Source organism: Berghia stephanieae, chromosome 8, assembly GCF_034508935.2.
Source record: "Berghia stephanieae isolate SIO BIC M18660-M18661 chromosome 8, UCSD_Bste_1.3, whole genome shotgun sequence".
NCBI lineage: Eukaryota > Metazoa > Mollusca > Gastropoda > Nudibranchia > Aeolidiidae > Berghia > Berghia stephanieae.
Window position 1 is genome coordinate 24,311,100 of NC_088367.1, and position 20,000 is coordinate 24,331,099.

The window sequence follows — 20,000 nt, forward strand, 5'->3', positions numbered from 1 at the left end:
TCCTGGTGTTACTGTTCTCGATAACCAAAACCCGTGCGGCACTAATTCACAGTCCCTGTAAACTATATCTTCTGAACCAAAATATTTTCAATTTTGGCAAAATTTTACAATCTGGAATCCAAATTATTTTGATGCTATGCTTTACTTAAAATACTTATAAAGCCGCCAGCTGGATGAAACGTACCAAAGCATAAAACTCTGTGTGACCTTAAAACTTTTTTAGTCTAATTTAGTGAGAACTACTCATAAAATGGCTGCCCAATAACAACAACAAATAATAATAATAATAATGCTGAAAACTTATATAGCGCTATAACTCCGAGACACCAGACTCTAAGCGCTTAAATTACAAATTACTTTGGCTGAAACATACTCATTCACACACACAAGCACACACACACACACACACACACACACACACACATACACGCACACACAACACAACACACAACACAAACCAAACCTATCTTGCTTCTCATACCATCTACTAAAATCGAAACAAATATGTTTTAAGCGAACGTTTAAAAATAGACAAAGATTCTTTTTCACGAATGCTCTGCGGTAAGGCGTTCCAAATAGAGGGTTCGAAATGAGAAAAGGATCTCATTCCAGCATTTTTCCGAATTCGAGGGACAACTAGTTTTGTGGAATCACTGGCCGAACGTAAGGGGCGGGGTTTTGAATATCTTTCAATTAGTTCTGAAAGGTAGGAAGGGGCAGTACCTTCAAGACAACGATACACTAAAACACAAGCTTTGAATTTAATTCTTTTCTCAACAGGCAGCCAATGCAGGTCATGAAGTAGAGGTTCGGCAGAGTCGCACCTACGCTTCATGAATACTAGTCTGGCAGCGCTGTTTTGGACAATCTGAAGACGTTTCAGATTGTATTGCGAAACGCCAAACAACAGAGCATTACAATAATCCAATTTCGATAGTACGAGGGACACAACCAGGTGCTTGGTCACATCCTCAGATATGAACCGTCTAATGGAAGCAATCTTTTTTAGTTGGAAAAAGAGAGATCTAACCAAATTATTAACCCGATGCTCCATCGACAGTCCAGAGTCTAAGAATGTGCCAAGGTTTTTCACTTTGTCAACAATTTGAATAGAGGCATCCCCCAACTTCAAATCTGTTTCACTTTTCCACTTCCTGTTCCCCACATACAGCACCTCCGTCTTATCATCATTCAGTTTCAGTCTGTTCTCATTCATCCATTTCTTAACACTTTGGATACAATTTTTACTATTGGCTGATACTTCTTGTAAATTTCTCGTATTGGAAACGCAGTACAATTGCGTATCATCAGCGTATTGATGGTAAGACAGACCAAAACTTCTGATGATTTTAGACAGAGGGCCAACGTACAAAACAAAAAGAACGGGTCCAAGTACTGAACCCTGGGGAACCCCACAATCAAGAAAGATTTCCTCCGATCTATATTCATCCACCGTAATAATCTGTTTACGATTAAACAAATATGACCTAAACCAATCAAGCGCTGCACCAGACACGCCATAAGTAATTTCAAGACGTTTGAGAAGAAGATTGTGATCAATAGTATCAAAAGCAGACGATAGGTCAAGCAAATTCAGCAAAGAACATGAACCATTGTCTATAACAGAGAGGAGATCATTAACAACCCTAACAAGTGCGGTTTCCGTCGAATGATGTTGCCTATAAGCAGACTGAAATTTTTCTTCAAGACAATTATTTTTAAGATGAGACAGTAATTGTTTCAAAACAAGCTTTTCTAAGATCTTAGAGAGAAAAGGAGGATTAGAGACAGGGCGATAGTTTTTTAAGTTCTCTTTATCGAGATCAGGTTTTTTCAAAAGGGGTTTGACATGAGCAACTTTGTAAATGTCTGGTACAGCACCTGACTGCAACGAATTATTAACAATACATGTAAATGGTGTTAAAATTACATCAATGCATTTTTTTAAAATGGCAGTATTTAAGGGGTCTAAATCACAACTTTTAGTTGGAGACGACATAATGCAATCACGTAAGTCAGCTTCAGTAATCTTTGAAAAATGTGTTAACGAATCACCATGAAACTTGTCAAATGTTGTAGGGATCGATTCAGACGAGAGTTCTTTCCTGATGGTATCCGTTTTTTCTTTAAAATATTGACCAAAGCGAGTTGGTAGATCTGCACGATCGATGAAAGATGGGAGAGCTGGTTGCGTCTGTTGTCCCAGCAGTTCCTTGGTCAAGGCAAAGAATTGTCTCGAACGTCCCACGTTTTTGAGGCTTTCTTCATAGAATTTCTTTTTTGGCCCTGAAATTGACGGCTTTTGCATCATTTCTAGCCGCGATGTATCGCTTATTATCGACAGCTTCTCTGGACTTGAGCCATTTTCTTTCTGCCCGCCTCCTGGCTAATCCATTCAATTTTATTTCGGTATTATACCAGGGTGCTTGACGTCTCACTTTTACTGCTCTAGTTGTTAAGGGAGCATGCTTGTCCACCGTACCAACAATTGACTCGTGGAGACCATTCGCATCATGTTTATTTTTAACGTTATGGTCAAGGTCTTGTTTAAAAATGTTCATGTTTATATTCTTCAAATTACGAGATGTTATCATCTTTTTTACTTCGTGCTTCATTGGAAATAAAACGCAAAACACAATTAAATGATGGTCAGAGATTAATTTATCAATATTTGAGACAGGTGAAGAGAGAGAATGTTCAATGTCTGTAATGACATGATCTATTGTGTGGCCATGGTTGTTTGTAGGACCGCTTACAAGTTGAATATAGTTGTTTGTGTCAATAATCTCCCGAAATACTTTCGATTCATTTTTGTTTCCGAAATAATCAATGTTAAAATCACCCATAAAAATATTATGCTTTTTGTTAATGGATTGCATAGACATAAATTCTCCGAACTCAGATAAAAAATCAATTGTTGATATTTTGTTTTGTTGGCTTGGTGGTGGGCGGTAGACACAGTGAAACGACTTTTTAAAATTATTTTCATGAATGGCAAATCCAGCGTATTCAAAACTTCTAAAATTATCATGGTGAAATGATATCTTGTCAAAGAGTGACAAGTTGTAAATAATTGCAATTCCACCTCCTTTCCTCCCAATGCGTGGAAATGATTTAATACAAAAGCCTTCGGGTGTAATTGCTTTCATAATTGGATCATCATATGAATGATTAAGCCATGTTTCCAAGATGACAAAAATATTAATTTTATGATCTTCAATAATGTTGATTATGTCTTGAGTTTTATTACGACACGATCTAACATTTAGTAATCCAATTTTTAAACTGGTATGATCACTACGTGCAGGTTGTTGTTGTTGTTGTTGTTGTTGTTGTTGTTGCTCAAGACGGTGCTGTTGCTGCGAGTTGTTGTCATGGTGGTCGTTAATTTCATACTGACTGTCACGGACAGTGTTGACATTTGACAAGGAACGGTGAGGATTACTCATTGAAGTGATTAGATTGGATGGGGGACGAGTGTTGATAAATTGAAGCGAGGATCGAGGTCGTTGGGGGAGCGGGCGTGGGGTTGGCCGATGACCAATGACGGTGGTTATAGGGCGTTGTATTCGTCTACCCCCTCTGAGTCTGTTCATAAAATTAGTATTATAAATAGATCGATGTACACGGTAGTTGTTAAAAGTTGTAAAATATAGCACAGTGAATAAAGTTTCCAATATGGCTGTAAACAAATAGCAGTTTAAAACTATGTTCGACTTTGGAAAATCCATACTTAAATTTTAAAATTTTAGAAAAATCCTCTGTTAGAAATCGTTAAAATGTATATCAATAAAACCACAAGACTATCACAAATCAGATGGTATTAAAATCCAGGCGAAATATCAGATAAAAATCACTCAAAACACGTAAATGAAAGAGCCAACAAAAACAAGACTCGCCGGTCAGGCGTGTTACATCAAAGAGTTGAGCGACGTCATTTCCGTTCCTTTTATAGGTTTGAGAGCTTTTGACAAGACGAGGATCGATGTTTGAAGGGCGAGTTTTCTGGCAACCATTTTTAAAACGAGTTTTTTTCAGGGTTGGCATTTACGCTTCAGTACATTTATACATATTATATATTACCAATAAAAGGCGCACTGTTATTTACACTATTCAATGTGTTTTAAATGAGCAAAACTATAATAAAAACTAGAAATAAACTAAAATGGATATAACGACTTCAAATAAAGAACAACATACCAACAACGGAACGTTTCGAGATCAAAACCCTTCTTCAGCCAACAACAAAAACAATAAAAGCATAAACACATTACTAAAAAACCAGATCGACGACAGTGTAAATTATAAATTATAAACAAAAATGAAGATAACAGCTTCTTCAACTGTTGTGTTTTTACTTGTTTTAGTTGGCCGAAGAGAGGGTTGAGTCCAAAACGTTCCGTGCTTGTGTTTTTTGTTTTTGTTTTCTTTTTTCAAACAAATCACTTGTACACTTTTGTTAATATTCCCTTCGATTTGTACGAGTTATTGTCCTTGATTTGATTTTTAGATGAATAAAAACATTACTCTTTTTAAAATGTCATGCGAACCGCAATTTATTTTATATTACTCAAATTATAAATTTACTCTTTTGGATGTCAGCAACAAGCGTATAAAGTTATAAGCAAATCAAACAATATTTGATTGAGTGATCGCCCATTAAAGAAGAGGCACTGCATCGGGCAAAGACTCGAGTTGTTTCAACTTTCGCGTGGAAGTTTGTTTCTTTTCAAATTTGGTAAGATTGATATATTAGGAACACATATGGCCGATTGGAAATTCCTCAAAGTTAGTAAGATCGATATCCTTGAAAAAAATTGGTCTATTGGAATTTCAATTCGACCACTTGAAGGTCATCCAGAGGTCACTCAAGTTCAAGTACAGCTTCATTTAACATTTAATTACTTCTACACTTTTGATAATTTTAAGGATAAGAAAACTTTATTTTTTGTTGACAGACAAAATTTTGGGGAAATTCCTTTCAATTTGTTTGAGATATTGCCCTTGATTTGATTTATATGAGAGTATTAATATTCCTTTTTCAAAGAATATCTTGCGTATCACGCTTTATTTAATCCTAATCAAAGAATGATATTTGCTTATATGGATGTCAATCACAAGCGTGCAAAGTAATAAGTAAAACTAACATTATTTGACAGATTTATCATCCTTTAAAAATTAATACTACAGATCGAGTAATGGGCTATTGAGAACGACCATATCACGAAGAAAAGGGGTTTAAAAAAGACTCCCAATGTCACTGAAAAGTAGACCATTTTAATCAAGCAGAGTTTCTTTGGGAAAACGTTATATATCTTGGATAAACCTGAGCGGTGATCTATAATAATATTTAGGTATGTATTACCAACCTTTCCACCTGTTTTATCATCTTGAGGATTACCCAATGGATACATATAGTCGCATCTTCTTAAATAGGTGGTGGATTAGAGTCAGTGTCTCCAATATTTCTTTTTACTTTATTGTGTATCAGGGAAAACAACTAAGGAAAACATATTTGACAATTTTTTAAAGAAAAAGTGCTTTACCAAGAATCTTACATTGTTGAATCTAGCACCTAGAGTGGATGCTGGTTGGGAGCGTTATATCCCTTTGTCTCTAAAGGAAAGCAGGAAAAGAAATACGAGGTCATAGCAGTCGGCAACTTGCGATTGATTTGGTCAAAATTTCAAGGGACTGGCAACATTTTTTTTTGATGAATGCAGAAAAAAAACCCTCTTCAAATACATGTCTTGCATGCTTGTGATGGAAAGAGTCAAAGAGGGAAAAGGACTGTATACGACATTTGGCAAGTATCTTTGTAATGGAATTTCTGAAGGAGACACCCCCCCCCCCCATTTTGGTGGTCCATATTTTACAAGACCTTCAAACACAATCATTCAGACTTAAACAGACCCCGAGATATTGATGTTATTGCCATCCTCATAGCCAATCATCATTATTTCATTGCATCAAATATAACAGCTAATATTTGCGTTAAGTCCTTGTAAAAGTTAAAGAAAGTAATTAATCTTAACAGTATTGCCACAAATATTGGCTAAGAGACTTGTAAATTTCTTGTATTGTCTCATGCATTTACGGGTTCTGTCAGCACATCTGCTTTCTAGTTTAAAGGGAAGCGGCTATGTCGTTAGTTGTCTTGGTTTAGTCATGTTTCTCGCCATGAGACATTGGCAAAAACCATGATGCAATTAACTTTGGAGAGGCAGAAGGAGAGTAGGACAAACAAGGTGCTGGGTGGATAATCTAAAGGAGTGGACAAGGATGGACATCCCAAAAACTAATGAGTAAATCTGACGACAAATCTTGATGTCTCTCATGTCTCATCTAGGACCATCCCGCACTGGAGAAGGATATGAGGTTGGGGGGGGGGGAGGTTCACGTTATAACACCCTTACCAAAGCCCCACTGTCTCCTGTTATTCATGAATTGCCAAATATCGTGAATGCTCCATTACAGATATCTCAAAATCTCTATGACTATCTGTATGCCAACTACTGCCAACTATACAAAGGTGGAGCCATTGAACGCAATAATGATCTAGTAAGGATGAACATTTTCATCCACAAAACGGGATGCGTTGATAAAATCTCTCCAACAAGTGATGTTCTATATCAGCACTTTGAAAGGAGTGTCTTTCAAGCGATTATTTGGGCCAAAATCAATGAGTAATTGATGTCTTACCAAATCCAAATAATACGAATGGAAGGAAGATAATGATAGACTGATTCATGTTTTGACCACGCTGCTTGAAGCCAAAGCTGTCTTCCATACTAATCGGATGTTCCGCTTTCCGATGCATGGAAATGCACGAAGGTAACATTGGAATGCTACGAAAAATCATCCACATTTTATTGGCCCAACAAAATATCAACTAAAGATCTTCTAAAAAAAAGTTGACATACCCCCATTTCTAAAACAGTCAGTTCAAGAAGATGGAGATGGATTGGCCATGCTTGTCAGATGAAGGAGGGAGCAATCCCGAAAGCAGCGATCAGATGATATCGCAGGGTAATCGCAATAGGGGAAGACCACTAGAATCTTGGAGAAGATGGTGGAAATAGAAATGGACAATGATCGAATCGGCAGCATAACATAATAAAGGAGCCTCCGAAGTAACTCATAGCCGTTGTCTTTACTTACTCCTCGCCTGTATTGCGGTCTCTTTTATCGATTTATCACTGAATGATATTGCTTGCTTTTGCCTTTATACACACACACAAACACACACACACACACACACACACACGTATTATATATATATATATATATATATATAAATATATATATATAATATATATATATATATATATATAAATATATATATATATATATATATATATATATATATATATATATATATATATATATATATATATATATTGAATGTATTATCCATTTTCAACTTTAACTTCATTGGTGGCGCAAGGAATAATTTTTTGCCTTTTCCATCGTTACTGCTTTAGTATCCACCAATAGCTATTGATGTTCTTGCACATCATTTTGAAAGCGTTATAAATCTTTAGGAAATAAAGTGGCACTTAGACGCTTGTTTTTACTAGTATCCAAATATCCAAATTATAACCATTGTGAGTACAATATGTACAAAATGACACAATGGCAATGCTTATTCCCTTTTCAGACACTGGAACAAATTCTCATAAATATGTCTTTTTACTGTTCATAACATACCCCAAAAGATTTATTCCGGTGTATCTGAATACCGGAATCCGACGAAATCAACCAGAATATAAATAAATAGATAAATAATGAACTTATATAGGGCCTAAACATCCATGTTAATCGTGATCTGCTGCGCTTTACATAGTGCTTTTAAAAACCACGACACTACATAACAAGCATGAAAACAGAAACAAAAACTAAGCAACATCTATTTCATAAAAAAATAAGCCTTACGGAACAACCCAATCTTCAGACATTTCCTGAAAGAGGATACATTTTCACAGGACTTTGTCCGAGTACTGAATGCGTTCCATAGGCGTAAAGCAATGATGATAAGGCTTTTTTATTTTACCAAATGCGGATTTTGAGGTGGTAACCTTTAGTCTTTGGAACTGAGATAATCTTAAATTTCGAGTAGGTTCATATTTTTCAATTTGTTCCTGCAAATTTTCAGGTGCCAATCCATCAAGACATCTAAACACATAGCACATTAACTTAAATTCTATCCTAAACTTCACAGGAAGCCAGTGCAATTCATGGAAAACTGGTATTATATGATCTTTATTTTTCGTTAATTTTATAAGTCTACCCTCTTTATTTTGATTTTTTTAAAAAGTTGATGAATTTATCTGCTTTGATAGCCACTGAGAGGGCATGACATTAATCTAATCTGCTAGTAAAAAAGAATTAACAAGCATCTTTGTAATATCTTCATCAGTGTAATGTCTGATTCTTCCAATGTTTCTAATATGATAATTACAACATTGACAGATTTTTTAAACATGATCTTCCATGGATAAGTGATACGGTTGACATCTCTGAATCAATATTGAGTTTTGTATGCAACTGAGTGTTACAGAATAAAAATGAAAATCAATGGGAAAGGTGGATAACACATCAGAAAGGGGAGCAGTATACATTGTAAAAAAGAGGGGGCCGAGAATGGATCCCTGAAGCACTCCACACGTTAATATGGACGGAGTTGATACATGGTTTTCTATAATTATCGACTGAGTTCTTTCAAATAAATATTCCTTCAACCAGTCCAAAGCTGTGCCATTTATGGTAAATTGATCACGTAGTCGAGTCTGAAGTAAATTTTGATCGATAGTGTCGAATGCGACACTTAAATCTAGAAAAACAGCATCGTCGCACTTTTATTATCTAAAGTATTTGCAATATCATTAAAAACATTAAGTAATGCAGTTTTTGTGCTATGTGAAGCTTTGTAGGCAGATTGAAATTTAACATTTACGGGTTTTGTCTCTGTATGGCTAATAAGACGAGCAGCAACGACTTTTCAATTAATTTTGAAATGAAATTCAAATTTGACACAGGTCGAAAATATTTTAACTCATTGCAGTCAAGATTTGCATTTTCCTCAAGGAAACCAAAGCATGTTTCAGCATTTTTAGAAAATCGGGCAACACTAGACTTCCATTTACTATGGATACAATAGCTGGAGCAAGATAATTTGCTATGAGCCAAAGTGGTGTTATATATAGCGGGCATGATTTATTAGGCATATCTGCCAATATATTTTAAACTTCCTCTATTGTTACGGGTTCAAACGATGTTTACGTTTTACTACCAGTGTTCATAGTTTTAGTTGGTTGTGTCGTGCAGAAAGGTGTTGCGTCCCCCTGTAGTGTCCGTTCAGTTGATGTTGCTTTTTTCAGGTGAGGTTAAGTGCATATTCGTTCTTGTTGTATCCATTTGTGAATTCACATGGCTTGTTATTTCAGCTAGTAATGTCGTGCTGGGATGTGGATAAGATGGTATTGTCGCGCTGTCGTTGTCTAGTTACTGCCAGATGTTGGAACTTTTCTCTGTGAAAAAGGTATTGAATTTGTCACAGAGTTCTTTAGGGCATGTATTTGTTGCTAGGTTTGTTGTATTCGATGGTTTGATCATATCTTTGACGGTATCATTAAGGTTTTGGAATCACGTTTGCTTTTTATTCGAGTGTCCTTCACAGATTGCCGCTTGGTGCTGACTATGAGTTGATTGGTATCATTTTTGGCTTTTTAAATACATTTGTTTGTGGATTTCTAGTCCAGACTTTTGCCAAACACGTACGTCCCTTATGACATCTGTCGTGATTGGCCTGGCGGATTTCAGCAGTGTACTTGTACCTTTTAGAATTTGGTCTTAAGACAATCGGTTGGACTGGAGAGGCGCAGGGTATTACCGACAATTATTGAGAGATGTGTAGAGAAGATATAATTTCTCTGTGACGCCGTGTGTCTTCATAACTTTATTTTATAATATGTCCAACTCTAGAATTTGTATTGTAATTTGGAGTGATTTATATCTTTCGTTTTTCTACAGTGGACTGTACGCCGAGTTAAAATCGGGACAGGGACATTGACCTTAAAAATACTGGGTGGTGGTCTGAAATGTCTGGGCTTCCGATCCTGATCTCACCAGTGTGTAACGAGATCGAGGGTGTTACACCCTCGTGAGTTGGTCCTTTGACATGAAGTTGTCCGAAATCTCGGCATGACAATTAAAATCACACAGGATAATAAATTCTTCATTCTCGGTGTTTTTTCCACGGAGAAATGCTTCAAACTCTTTTATAAAAGCTATATTCGTACTCTTGTTTTTAGTTGATGGTGGTGGTCTATAAATGATTACGACGTTAAAGTATCTGTTATTATGGAGAAAGTGAATTTCGAGACATTCAAATGAGTCGAAGTTTTGTTTTTCTCCTTATCTCTCAATACCTTCGGAACCCCCCTTAAATCACTGGAATACTTCTTAATAAATTATATACAGTCGAAGTAGAACTATCTCATATAACCAATAGCTGTTAGAAGAGATGATAAACTCTCAATCTTAAGCACTGCATGTATAAGATAGATGATAGAAGGAAAGACAGCGGCATTGATGGTATTAATACAGAAATGTCAAAAGGGCTATGAGAATTTGTCATAGAAACTCTCACAGAGCTGTGTAACATGATGTACAAGATCGCCCATATACCAGAAGAATTGGGAACATCAGTATTCATCTTCCTCCCAAAGAAAGCTGATGCAGTAGAATGTTCCAACTGCAGAACATTTAGTCTGATGTACCACGTATTGAAACATGTTTAACTTTCATACTGAGAAGAATAAAGGACAAAATAAATGTCAGGGTCAGTGAAGAGCAAGCAGAATTTCGAAACAATAGCAGAACCAGAGAAGCAATTTTCAACCTCGAAATCTTGATTGAGAGACACATGGAAGTCCAAAAACAGAGTTACGTATGTTTTATTCGACATAGTAAGACACTAAAAGCTGATACAATCTTTAAGAAACATAGATGTAGAGAAAAATGACACTGCCATTATAGCAAATTTGTATTGGACCCAAAAAATCCTAAATCAGAAGCGGGAAAATATTATTTGGCCCAGTGGACATCAAGCGAGCTGTCCGACAAGGCTGTGTCCTCTCACTATGCATTTTCAACCCAAACACAGGATTCATAATCAGAGAAATAGAGATGATGCAATGCGTAGTTGTGAATGGAAGAAAATTAATAACCTGAGATATGCAGACAATACGGTCGTACTGACTACAAACAAAGAAGACCCGCGGAAATTGGTGGTCGAGAATCAGTAATAATTATGGACTGAAAAAGATATTCAGAAAACAAAACCATGGTGTTCACACGAGCAGAAGAAAAACCTAAAGCCACTATGACAGCAGACGGTTAAACAGGCTTATAAATACATCGACCTGTACATCACAGAAAATGGCAGATCTATTGCAGAGGTCAAAAGAAGGATCAGCATTGCCAAAGCAAGCCTTATGAAAATGGGAACAATCCCCACTGGCATAAAAAATACCAACAGAAACAAAAGAGCTTCTGGACACATGTTCGTATGGTCCGCATTCCATTATGCCTGTAAAACATGGATTTTGGCGCTGGCTTCCGGCGACAACAGACGTGTTGTTAATGTTTACGTATCTTCTACACATATTTTTATTCATTTATCATTCAATCGCCTAATTAAGCCTAATTTTTTATTCAAAATGGATGTGAAGTATATATTGATCCTGATTTTTATATTTATTAGTATATTTTATTATTAGAACTTTAGGAGATAGCCCAGGCATGAAAATCAATGGTGAGAATATCAATAATATAAGATATGCAGATGACACAGCACTAATTTCAGACTCAAAAGAAAATTTACAACTACTCCTCAATAAAATAGTCACAGAGAGTGAACGTATGGGGTTATACTTAAATGTAAAAAAGACAGAATGTATGGTTGTATCAAGGAGAGAAAGAAATCCAATATGCAACTTAATAAGCAATGGAAAAACTATATAACAAGTTCAGGCATTTAAATATCTTGGATACATAATAACTTCAGATGGCAGATGCAACACAGAAATAAAACGAAGAATTGCAATAGCTAAAGACAGTTTTAATAAAATGAGTCTAATTTTAAAAAACCACAATATCTCAATGACAACAAAACATAGGGTTTTGAAGGCCTGCGTATGGTCAGTATTATTATATGGCTGTGAAAACTGGACAATTACAGAAGACATTAGAAAGAAACTGGAGGCAGCAGAAATGTGGTTTCTTAGAAGGATGTTAAGAATCTCATGGACAGAGAAGAAAACTAATGAAGAAGTATTAGAGCAAGCTGAAACTAAAAGGCTATTAATTCGTACAATAAGAAAAAGACAAATGCAATTTTTAGGACACCTAAATCGACATAAATGTATTGAACATCTTGCTCTCACAGGAAAGATAGAAGGTAAAAAGAGTAAAGGTAGACCAAGAAAAACATATTTGGATAGTTTGAACAGCTGGGTGACAAAGAAAGAGAAGAGTAATATTAGTTTTCTGAGGTTATCTGATCAAAGAGATGAATGGCGTATCATGATCACCGATGTCTGGCACAGACTTGGTACTTGAAGAAGAAGAAGAAGAAGTATATTTATAAGCATAAATGGTGTTTTAGCCTGTGATTTTGCTGCCAAAAACCTATCGATAATATATACTCAAGAGACTCTCCGATACCTCCAACCCGTGTCACCCCCACCACCCACTATAGACACATCGTTTATTAAAGTAAGAAAGAGGGGGTGAAAAGGAGGAATAAAAACAAAATTCGAAAGACGGCCTTTTCGTCCATTTTAACCCTGTGTAGTGACAGGTAATGTAAGATCACTGAAGAACAAAATTGATGAACTGTTTTCACTGTGTCGTTACAATAGTGACTATCGTCAAGCCTCCATAATAGCGTTAACAGAGACTTGGCTCTCTCCTCACATACCATCATCATGTTTTGATATTGAACAATATTCACTGTTTCGAGGAGATCGGACTAGTGTAAATGAACGAACTGGGGGTGGGGTGTGCACATAGATTAACAACAAATGGTGCCACCCCAATAACTGTCAGATAAAGAAAATGTATTGTGACCATTATATTGAATTTATTACTGTTTCGTCACGACCATATTATCTACCCCGGGAATATACTCATGTCATCATCATCAACGTCTACATTCCACCATCAGACAACACCACAGCGAAAAATATTTTGAGGAAAGAAATACAGGACATTCAAATTAAGTCACCCGATGCCATATTGATGGTCACTCGCGATTTTAACCAATGCAACGATTTCACTCTCCCGGGACTTCACCAATACGTGGACTGCGAGACAAGGGACAAAAAAAAAACATGAAATTTATTCCTGTGTAATATTAGAAATAGTTATTAATGTTTACCCCGTGCCCCATTAGGTTTATCTGACTACTGCATGCTCTTGCTACTCCCCACCTACCGCCTTGTTTTTAAACGTGTAAAACCAGTAAAGAAAAGTGTACAGATCTGGAACGGAAGTGTGTGTGAAGATTTGCGTGGTTGTTTTTTGAATGTACTTACTGGAATGTTTTTATCGAATCATGTGATAGTGTGGATGAGCTGAATGACTGTGTGAGTGAGTATTTAAAATTCTCTGAACAGCTAGTGTGTTGTAAAAAAGAAATAAAATATTATCCTAACAACAAGCCTTGGATTACAAAAGATCTAAAACTTTTATTGAACCAAAAGAAAACTCTCTTTACTAGTGGAAACAAAAAAGATCTGAAAACAAAACAAAAAGAGATAAATAGAGTAATATCCAGTTGTAGAGACAAGTACAAAAATAAAATTGAAAAATGCTTTTCTTCTGGGGATATACGAGACACGTGGCAGGGACTTAAAACTGCTGAACTATAATCCAAAGCCCACGATTATATCAGAAGATATCGAAATTGAAACTTTAAATAAATTTTATTCACGTTTCGACACAGCAAACAAATTTGATATTGAAAATGAAAAACATAAATTAGACAGGGCTTTGGAAGATGAAATGACTATTGAGGTCAGTGAAGAAGAAACGAGATTCGTATTTTTGAAACTAAACGAGAGGAAGGCTGCTGGGCCGGATGGATTGAAAGGAAAATTATTAAAAGAATGTGCCCATCAGCTTTCCCCCATTTATACACATATTTTTAACTGGTCCCTCCAATGCATTTCGATCCCTGAAATTTGGAAAACTTCAAAAATTATTCCTGTTCCAAAAAAAGAAAAACTTGAATCTATGAACGATCTCAGACCTGTTGCACTGACTTCAATAGTCATGAAATCTTTAGAAAAACTTGTTCTTGTTAAAATTAGGAACCAGTTTATGCCATTGAGTGATAGTCATCAATTTGCTTACAAACCAGGACGTGGCGTAGAGGATGCCATTTTGCTGTTTACAAACAACATCTACAGGCATCTAGATCACGCTAAGAGCTATTGCAGATTGTTTTTTGCAGACTTTTCTTCAGCGTTCAATACCATGCAACCTCAGTTGGTTGTTCAAAAATTGACTAGTCTGAATTTAAACAAGTATATAATTGCTTGGGTGCTCGAATTTCTTACGGAGAGAGCACAATATGTTCAATTAGGACAAAACAAATCTTCCTGTATAACTACAAATATTGGTGCTCCTCAAGGTTGTGTATTGTCCTCTGTATTATTCACAATATAAAACGAATGACTGTAGAAGTCAAAACCTGAGTGTACCTTTAATAAAGTTTTCAGATGTCACCGCTCTTCAAGGCCTCATAACAAATGGCAACGAAGTGACTTATAGGCAAGAAATTGATAGATTTGTGTCTTGTTGTGATGCCCACCACCTAGAGCTTAACATAAGCAAGACAAAGGAGCTAGCGATTGACTTTAGGAAAGTGAAGGAACCGATAGAACCGTTAAAATTAAAGGACCAATTCGTCCAGCGAGTTCCTCACTACAAATACCTTGGTGTAACGATTGATGACAGGCTCAAGTGGGATGAACACTTGAAAATAATTAGGCATAAGATGTGCAGACGTACATATTTTTTATCAAAACTCTCTCAGTTTAGAATAGATAAAACTCTCTGCACATTATTTTATAGAGCAGTAATCAAATGTGTTTTGTCATTTTGTATAACAGCTTGGGGAGGCAATTGCTTAGCAGTGGAAAGGAACAAAATAAATTCAAATATTAAAAAATCCATTAAACGCTATATAAATGATGTCGATGATGTAGATCTTTTATACGAGAAATTTTGTATAAATAAAATATCTAAAATATTAAATGACCAGTATCATCGACTAAGACCATCAGTTATTATGTCAGAAAGAAGTGGTCGCCCTTTCTCTATTTCAAAGAAAACAGAGAGACACCGAAAATCTTTTCTGCCGTCCAGTATTAGGCTTTATAACAACAAGCAATAATCATTTTATATAATTATTTCGCATTTTTACTTTCAAAAAATGTAAATATCAATTAATTTATTAATTTATTTGTTTTGCAATATTTTCAATTTTCAATGTATAATGACAGTTTTAACTATTTTACAGTGTTGAAATTATTCATATTATAAAGCGAAGCTCTGGTTATGGAGCTGCTCCTTTTTTATATTTACATCCTATTTCCATTGTAAATTATAACACGTCTGTACAAAAAAAAATCCTTTTTGGGATGCAATAAAGTATTATTATTATTATTATTATTATTATTATTATTATTATTATTATTATTATTATTATTATTATTATTATTATTATTATTATTATATTTATATTATTATTATTATTATTATTATTATTATTATTATTATTATTATTATTATTATTATTATTATTATTATTATTATTATTATTATTATTATTATTATTATTATTATTATTATTATTATTATTATTATTATTATAAGGAAAGAGTTAGAAAGAAATGTTGATGCCTTTGAGATGTGGGTGAACCGCAGCATTCTGAGAAAACCATGGACCAAAAAGAAATCAAACATTCTGTTTATTATTGATACAGGCCAAAGGTTTAAAAAACTGTTGGCTGAAGTTAAAGGGAGAAAACTGACCAATTATGGACACGTTTGGAGACAAAACACCATCCAAAAAAGTAGACACCAAGAAACAAATATAATTTGAAAAAAAAAAACATGTGGATAAATTGATTAAAGCAACACTACATAAATAAAAAAGTAAGACAGGAGAGTAACCCCAAAAATTGCATATGGATGAAAATCCGTAGATACGGCCGTTCTAGCATTAAAATTAAATCGTTTACCCACTCAAATTATCAATGACAATAATAATATTGGTCGTTTATTTGCTTGTTCCAAGCCATTCAAACCTCGGAATATGATGACACCCAAAGGGATAAGGGTAGAATGATATTTTTTTTATAACTTTGAACCAAAAAGCTGTATCCCAATCCCAATACTACTGCTTTAATCCTTTTTAACCATTATTTCAAACATAAAGACATTTTTTATTTTGATTCTTGCTTTTATTTTCGTGGATGTCTGATGTGCAAAGCAACGTTTTCCTTTAATTCGTATATAATTAAATGCCTTTTTTGTATCTTCTTCACATATTGAATAGGAGTCATAGAATTGAGCCAAGCGACCACGTGCCATGACGACACCAAGAAAACGTGTCAGAAGACTTTGTTCGTGACGGGGACATGCAGTAGCAAAGGCGTCTGTGATTGTGCCTCGGGCTATGTTCCAGGCCCGTTTGGATGTCGTAAGTATATTGAATCCATATTTTGTACCACGAGAATCCTATTTTATATATATGTGAGAAATAGTGACGAGTTTAAAATTCTCCATCAAAAACGGTTTAGTACTTTTACTGGAAACCACCGGTATGTTGAACAAAGGGATAACTTCAAAAAAAAAAGTACGTTTTTAAACTTCTTTTTACATGAGATAATTGGATTCGGTATTATTAGCGCATTATCAATTGGTGATTTAATTATATTTATTTAATACACATATAGACACTTGATACACACAATACATGCTAATGCTCTTTCCTTACTGTCGTACTGCACTACTCGTGATTTCGCCATTAATAGGCTTAACGAAATCGTACCGATCGACGAGATACGAGAAAAAAGTTACCTGGATCTAGCCTTCTTACGTCACATCTCGTCACCATGATCGAGATCTCGTTATTACCGATGCTGCATATCGTTTGAGAGCCTTCATAAAGGCGGTACACCTTCCAAGGACACGGTTGAGCGAAAGTGACAAGTGGTTGTGTAACGCCAAAAGCCCAGTGGCCTGGACCACGGGTTTTTGTATGCAATGGTTGCGTTACTGTCTTAACGCTGATGAATTAATTAGTAAGGCTGGACTCGCAATCTAAAAACAAAACGTGTGCTTTAAACTCTTTTGAATAAAACGAGTACATGAAAGTGTTCGTCTCACTGAGATGTGAAAAATGATATTAAAAAATCAAGAAAATCGACCGATAAATAAAAAAGTTGCTTAAAAAAAGCTAAACAAATGCAATTTTTAAAATCAAATTTATTCGTAAAACAGTTGGTTTTCAACCGATTTTTCTGAAATAAAGACCAAAGTTCCTCATTTTTCAAGCTGATTTCAACAAGGTAAATTTCAAATTCCTCACAATTATATTTTTTACTTTTAGATTTTAGCTATAAGACCTACTCAAAAAGGTGTTACATCAAAAGCGTACTACCTTGGCGGTCGACCGAATAGAGATCATGTGATTTGTTGAAGACAATTTACTCACAATTCTTCACGAATAGATGGTGGCGGTAGAATAACCATCTAGTGTTCAGATTATTTTTGGAAGAGGAGATAATGAGTTCCGCATGTGACCATGTCAATCATGTAGAATCCTTTGATGATACAAACTTACCCTTTGATATATGCTGTCGCATTTTCATTTCCTACGGTCCCTCATGGTTATAAACTCCGCCCAGAGACGATTTCATAGGTCCGACCATAACCATATTTCTAACTGTTGTTCTCGTGAGTTTTTTTGATCGAAGAACGATTGGCTATTGAGCATCTTGGCCCTTCAACGATTGGTCCTTCTGACAGCTCACGTGTCAACAGCTGTCAACTATGCATTGAGTCTTCGCTGAAGCATTAGAAGACAATCATCGGATAGTTGCGTCACAATCACCACATTGATGAATATATTATCCAAGCATGGTTGATAGGGAAAAAAGCCAAATTAGTTACATTTAAAACAAACAAAGTATATTACTGATCTCGTCTCATTGAGGTCTCATTGATGTATAAACAAGAAAATTGGCCGATAACTAAAACAGTTGTTTAAAAATGCTAAAATAAAGAAAAACAATTTTAAAAAATCAAATTAATTCGTGAAACAGTTGCTTTTCAACCGATTTTTTCAGAAATAAGAACCAATGTTCTTCTTTTTTTCAAGCTGATTTCAGCAATGTGACTTTCAAATTCCTCAGTACTATATTTTTTACTTTTAGATTTTAGCTATTAAGCCGACTAAAAAAGGTGTTACATTTTTTTGCATAACAATAGCGTAATACATGGACGTCGAATAGTCTGTTTCGGTCGACTGGTAAGAGAGCCTGTAATTGGTCGAAGACTTCGGACGCTCGACTCACAATTCTACACAAATAGACGGTTGCGGTAGATCAAAGAAGGTAACATTTTTATTTAAAAACCATTCTCTTGGTGCTAAATTATACAAATCAATAATTTCGCATCAGAAAAGATAACTCGGAATTTCCTATCTCTCTATTACAATAAAATTGATACCACGAATGACAAAATCGGCCCACAAATAAGGGAGTTATAAATTATTTATAATAATTTGTTAAGTACAATAATTGTCATCCAAGTATTTTTTTTATCACCAAAGTCGTAATTTTTTCCCGATTTTTAACAAACAAAATGCATTGTCAACGATTTACACCCGTGAATAAAAAGGATCAAATCGCAATTTCTACAACATATTTTATTTTTGTCGCAAAATGATGAATATCAAAGCACAATTATTCCTAACCGTTTTGATCTTCTGACGCGAAAGGCAGGCTCTCCGTCTTCGTTCTGAATAGTTGTGACGAGAGAACGGGAAAGCAAATTTGATCACGTGATCGTTCGTCCAACCCGACGAGTGCAATCGTTAACTTGGTATTTTAACATTCGAGTTTTCCACTTCTCCAACCATTTTCCCAATATAACATCATCTTCATCCTCATCACCATCACCGTCATCATGTGCGGCAGCAGCATCTAATAGCGTCACACTACTATGTTATGATGATCTATCCAGGCCACAAATTCTTCGCCGCATTCGTGTGCGATCGCGAACCCCCACGGAAGCTTCGTCGCAACGCAACGCTCGACTAGATGGTCTGCGGTCTCCGGGCTCTTTGTCACAACGCGTACACGTGGGGCAGGTGGAAAGTTCGAACTGATGAAGCAACGCTACCGCGAAGGAGGTTCTCGATCGAAGTTACTTCGCCACCACCCAATGCCTCCTCTTGCTGCTACAGAGGCTTGGCAACTCCTCTCCCAGTTTCGAAGAGTCTACGCCCTGCCTCCTCGAGGGACCGAATTTGTCCAGCTCGTATCCATCTCGTATACACAATTCTGTCCGAAATTAGGGAATCGAAGTACAAGGGTTGCCGGGACTTACTATGGCTCGAAACATGGACATCGTCCAGTATGCGCCTGAGAAGGCTTTCCCAGTTCCCCTCTCAATTTTGTTAAGTCAGCCAGTTGCAATCGTCACCAGCTGGGCATGGGGCGAAAGGTGGGGGGGGGGGGGGGGGGTGGAATTTCTGCCATCACCCTGCCCCATTCTTTAGGCGTTATTGCCAGCGTCCCGACACTATGTGCATCGTCATGCGAAGTTTTAAATTTACCATCTCAACTTTCTTGCTTCTACTCCACACTGGAGCTCAATATTCCGGGGTGGAATAGCACAGTGCCAGAGCAAGAGTT

At 35.9% G+C, this 20,000-nt stretch overlaps 1 protein-coding gene across 1 annotated transcript in view; it reads left to right on the forward strand.

The window, feature by feature from the left end:
- LOC144978413 (uncharacterized) overlaps window positions 1-20,000 on the forward strand; it is a 119,617-nt gene that overhangs the window by 10,552 nt on the left and 89,065 nt on the right. Inside the window, exon 2 of the mRNA XM_078924429.1 lies at window positions 16,634-16,777. Coding sequence (XP_078780555.1) covers window positions 16,634-16,777 — 144 coding nt within the window. The remainder of the gene's footprint in view (window positions 1-16,633; window positions 16,778-20,000) is intronic.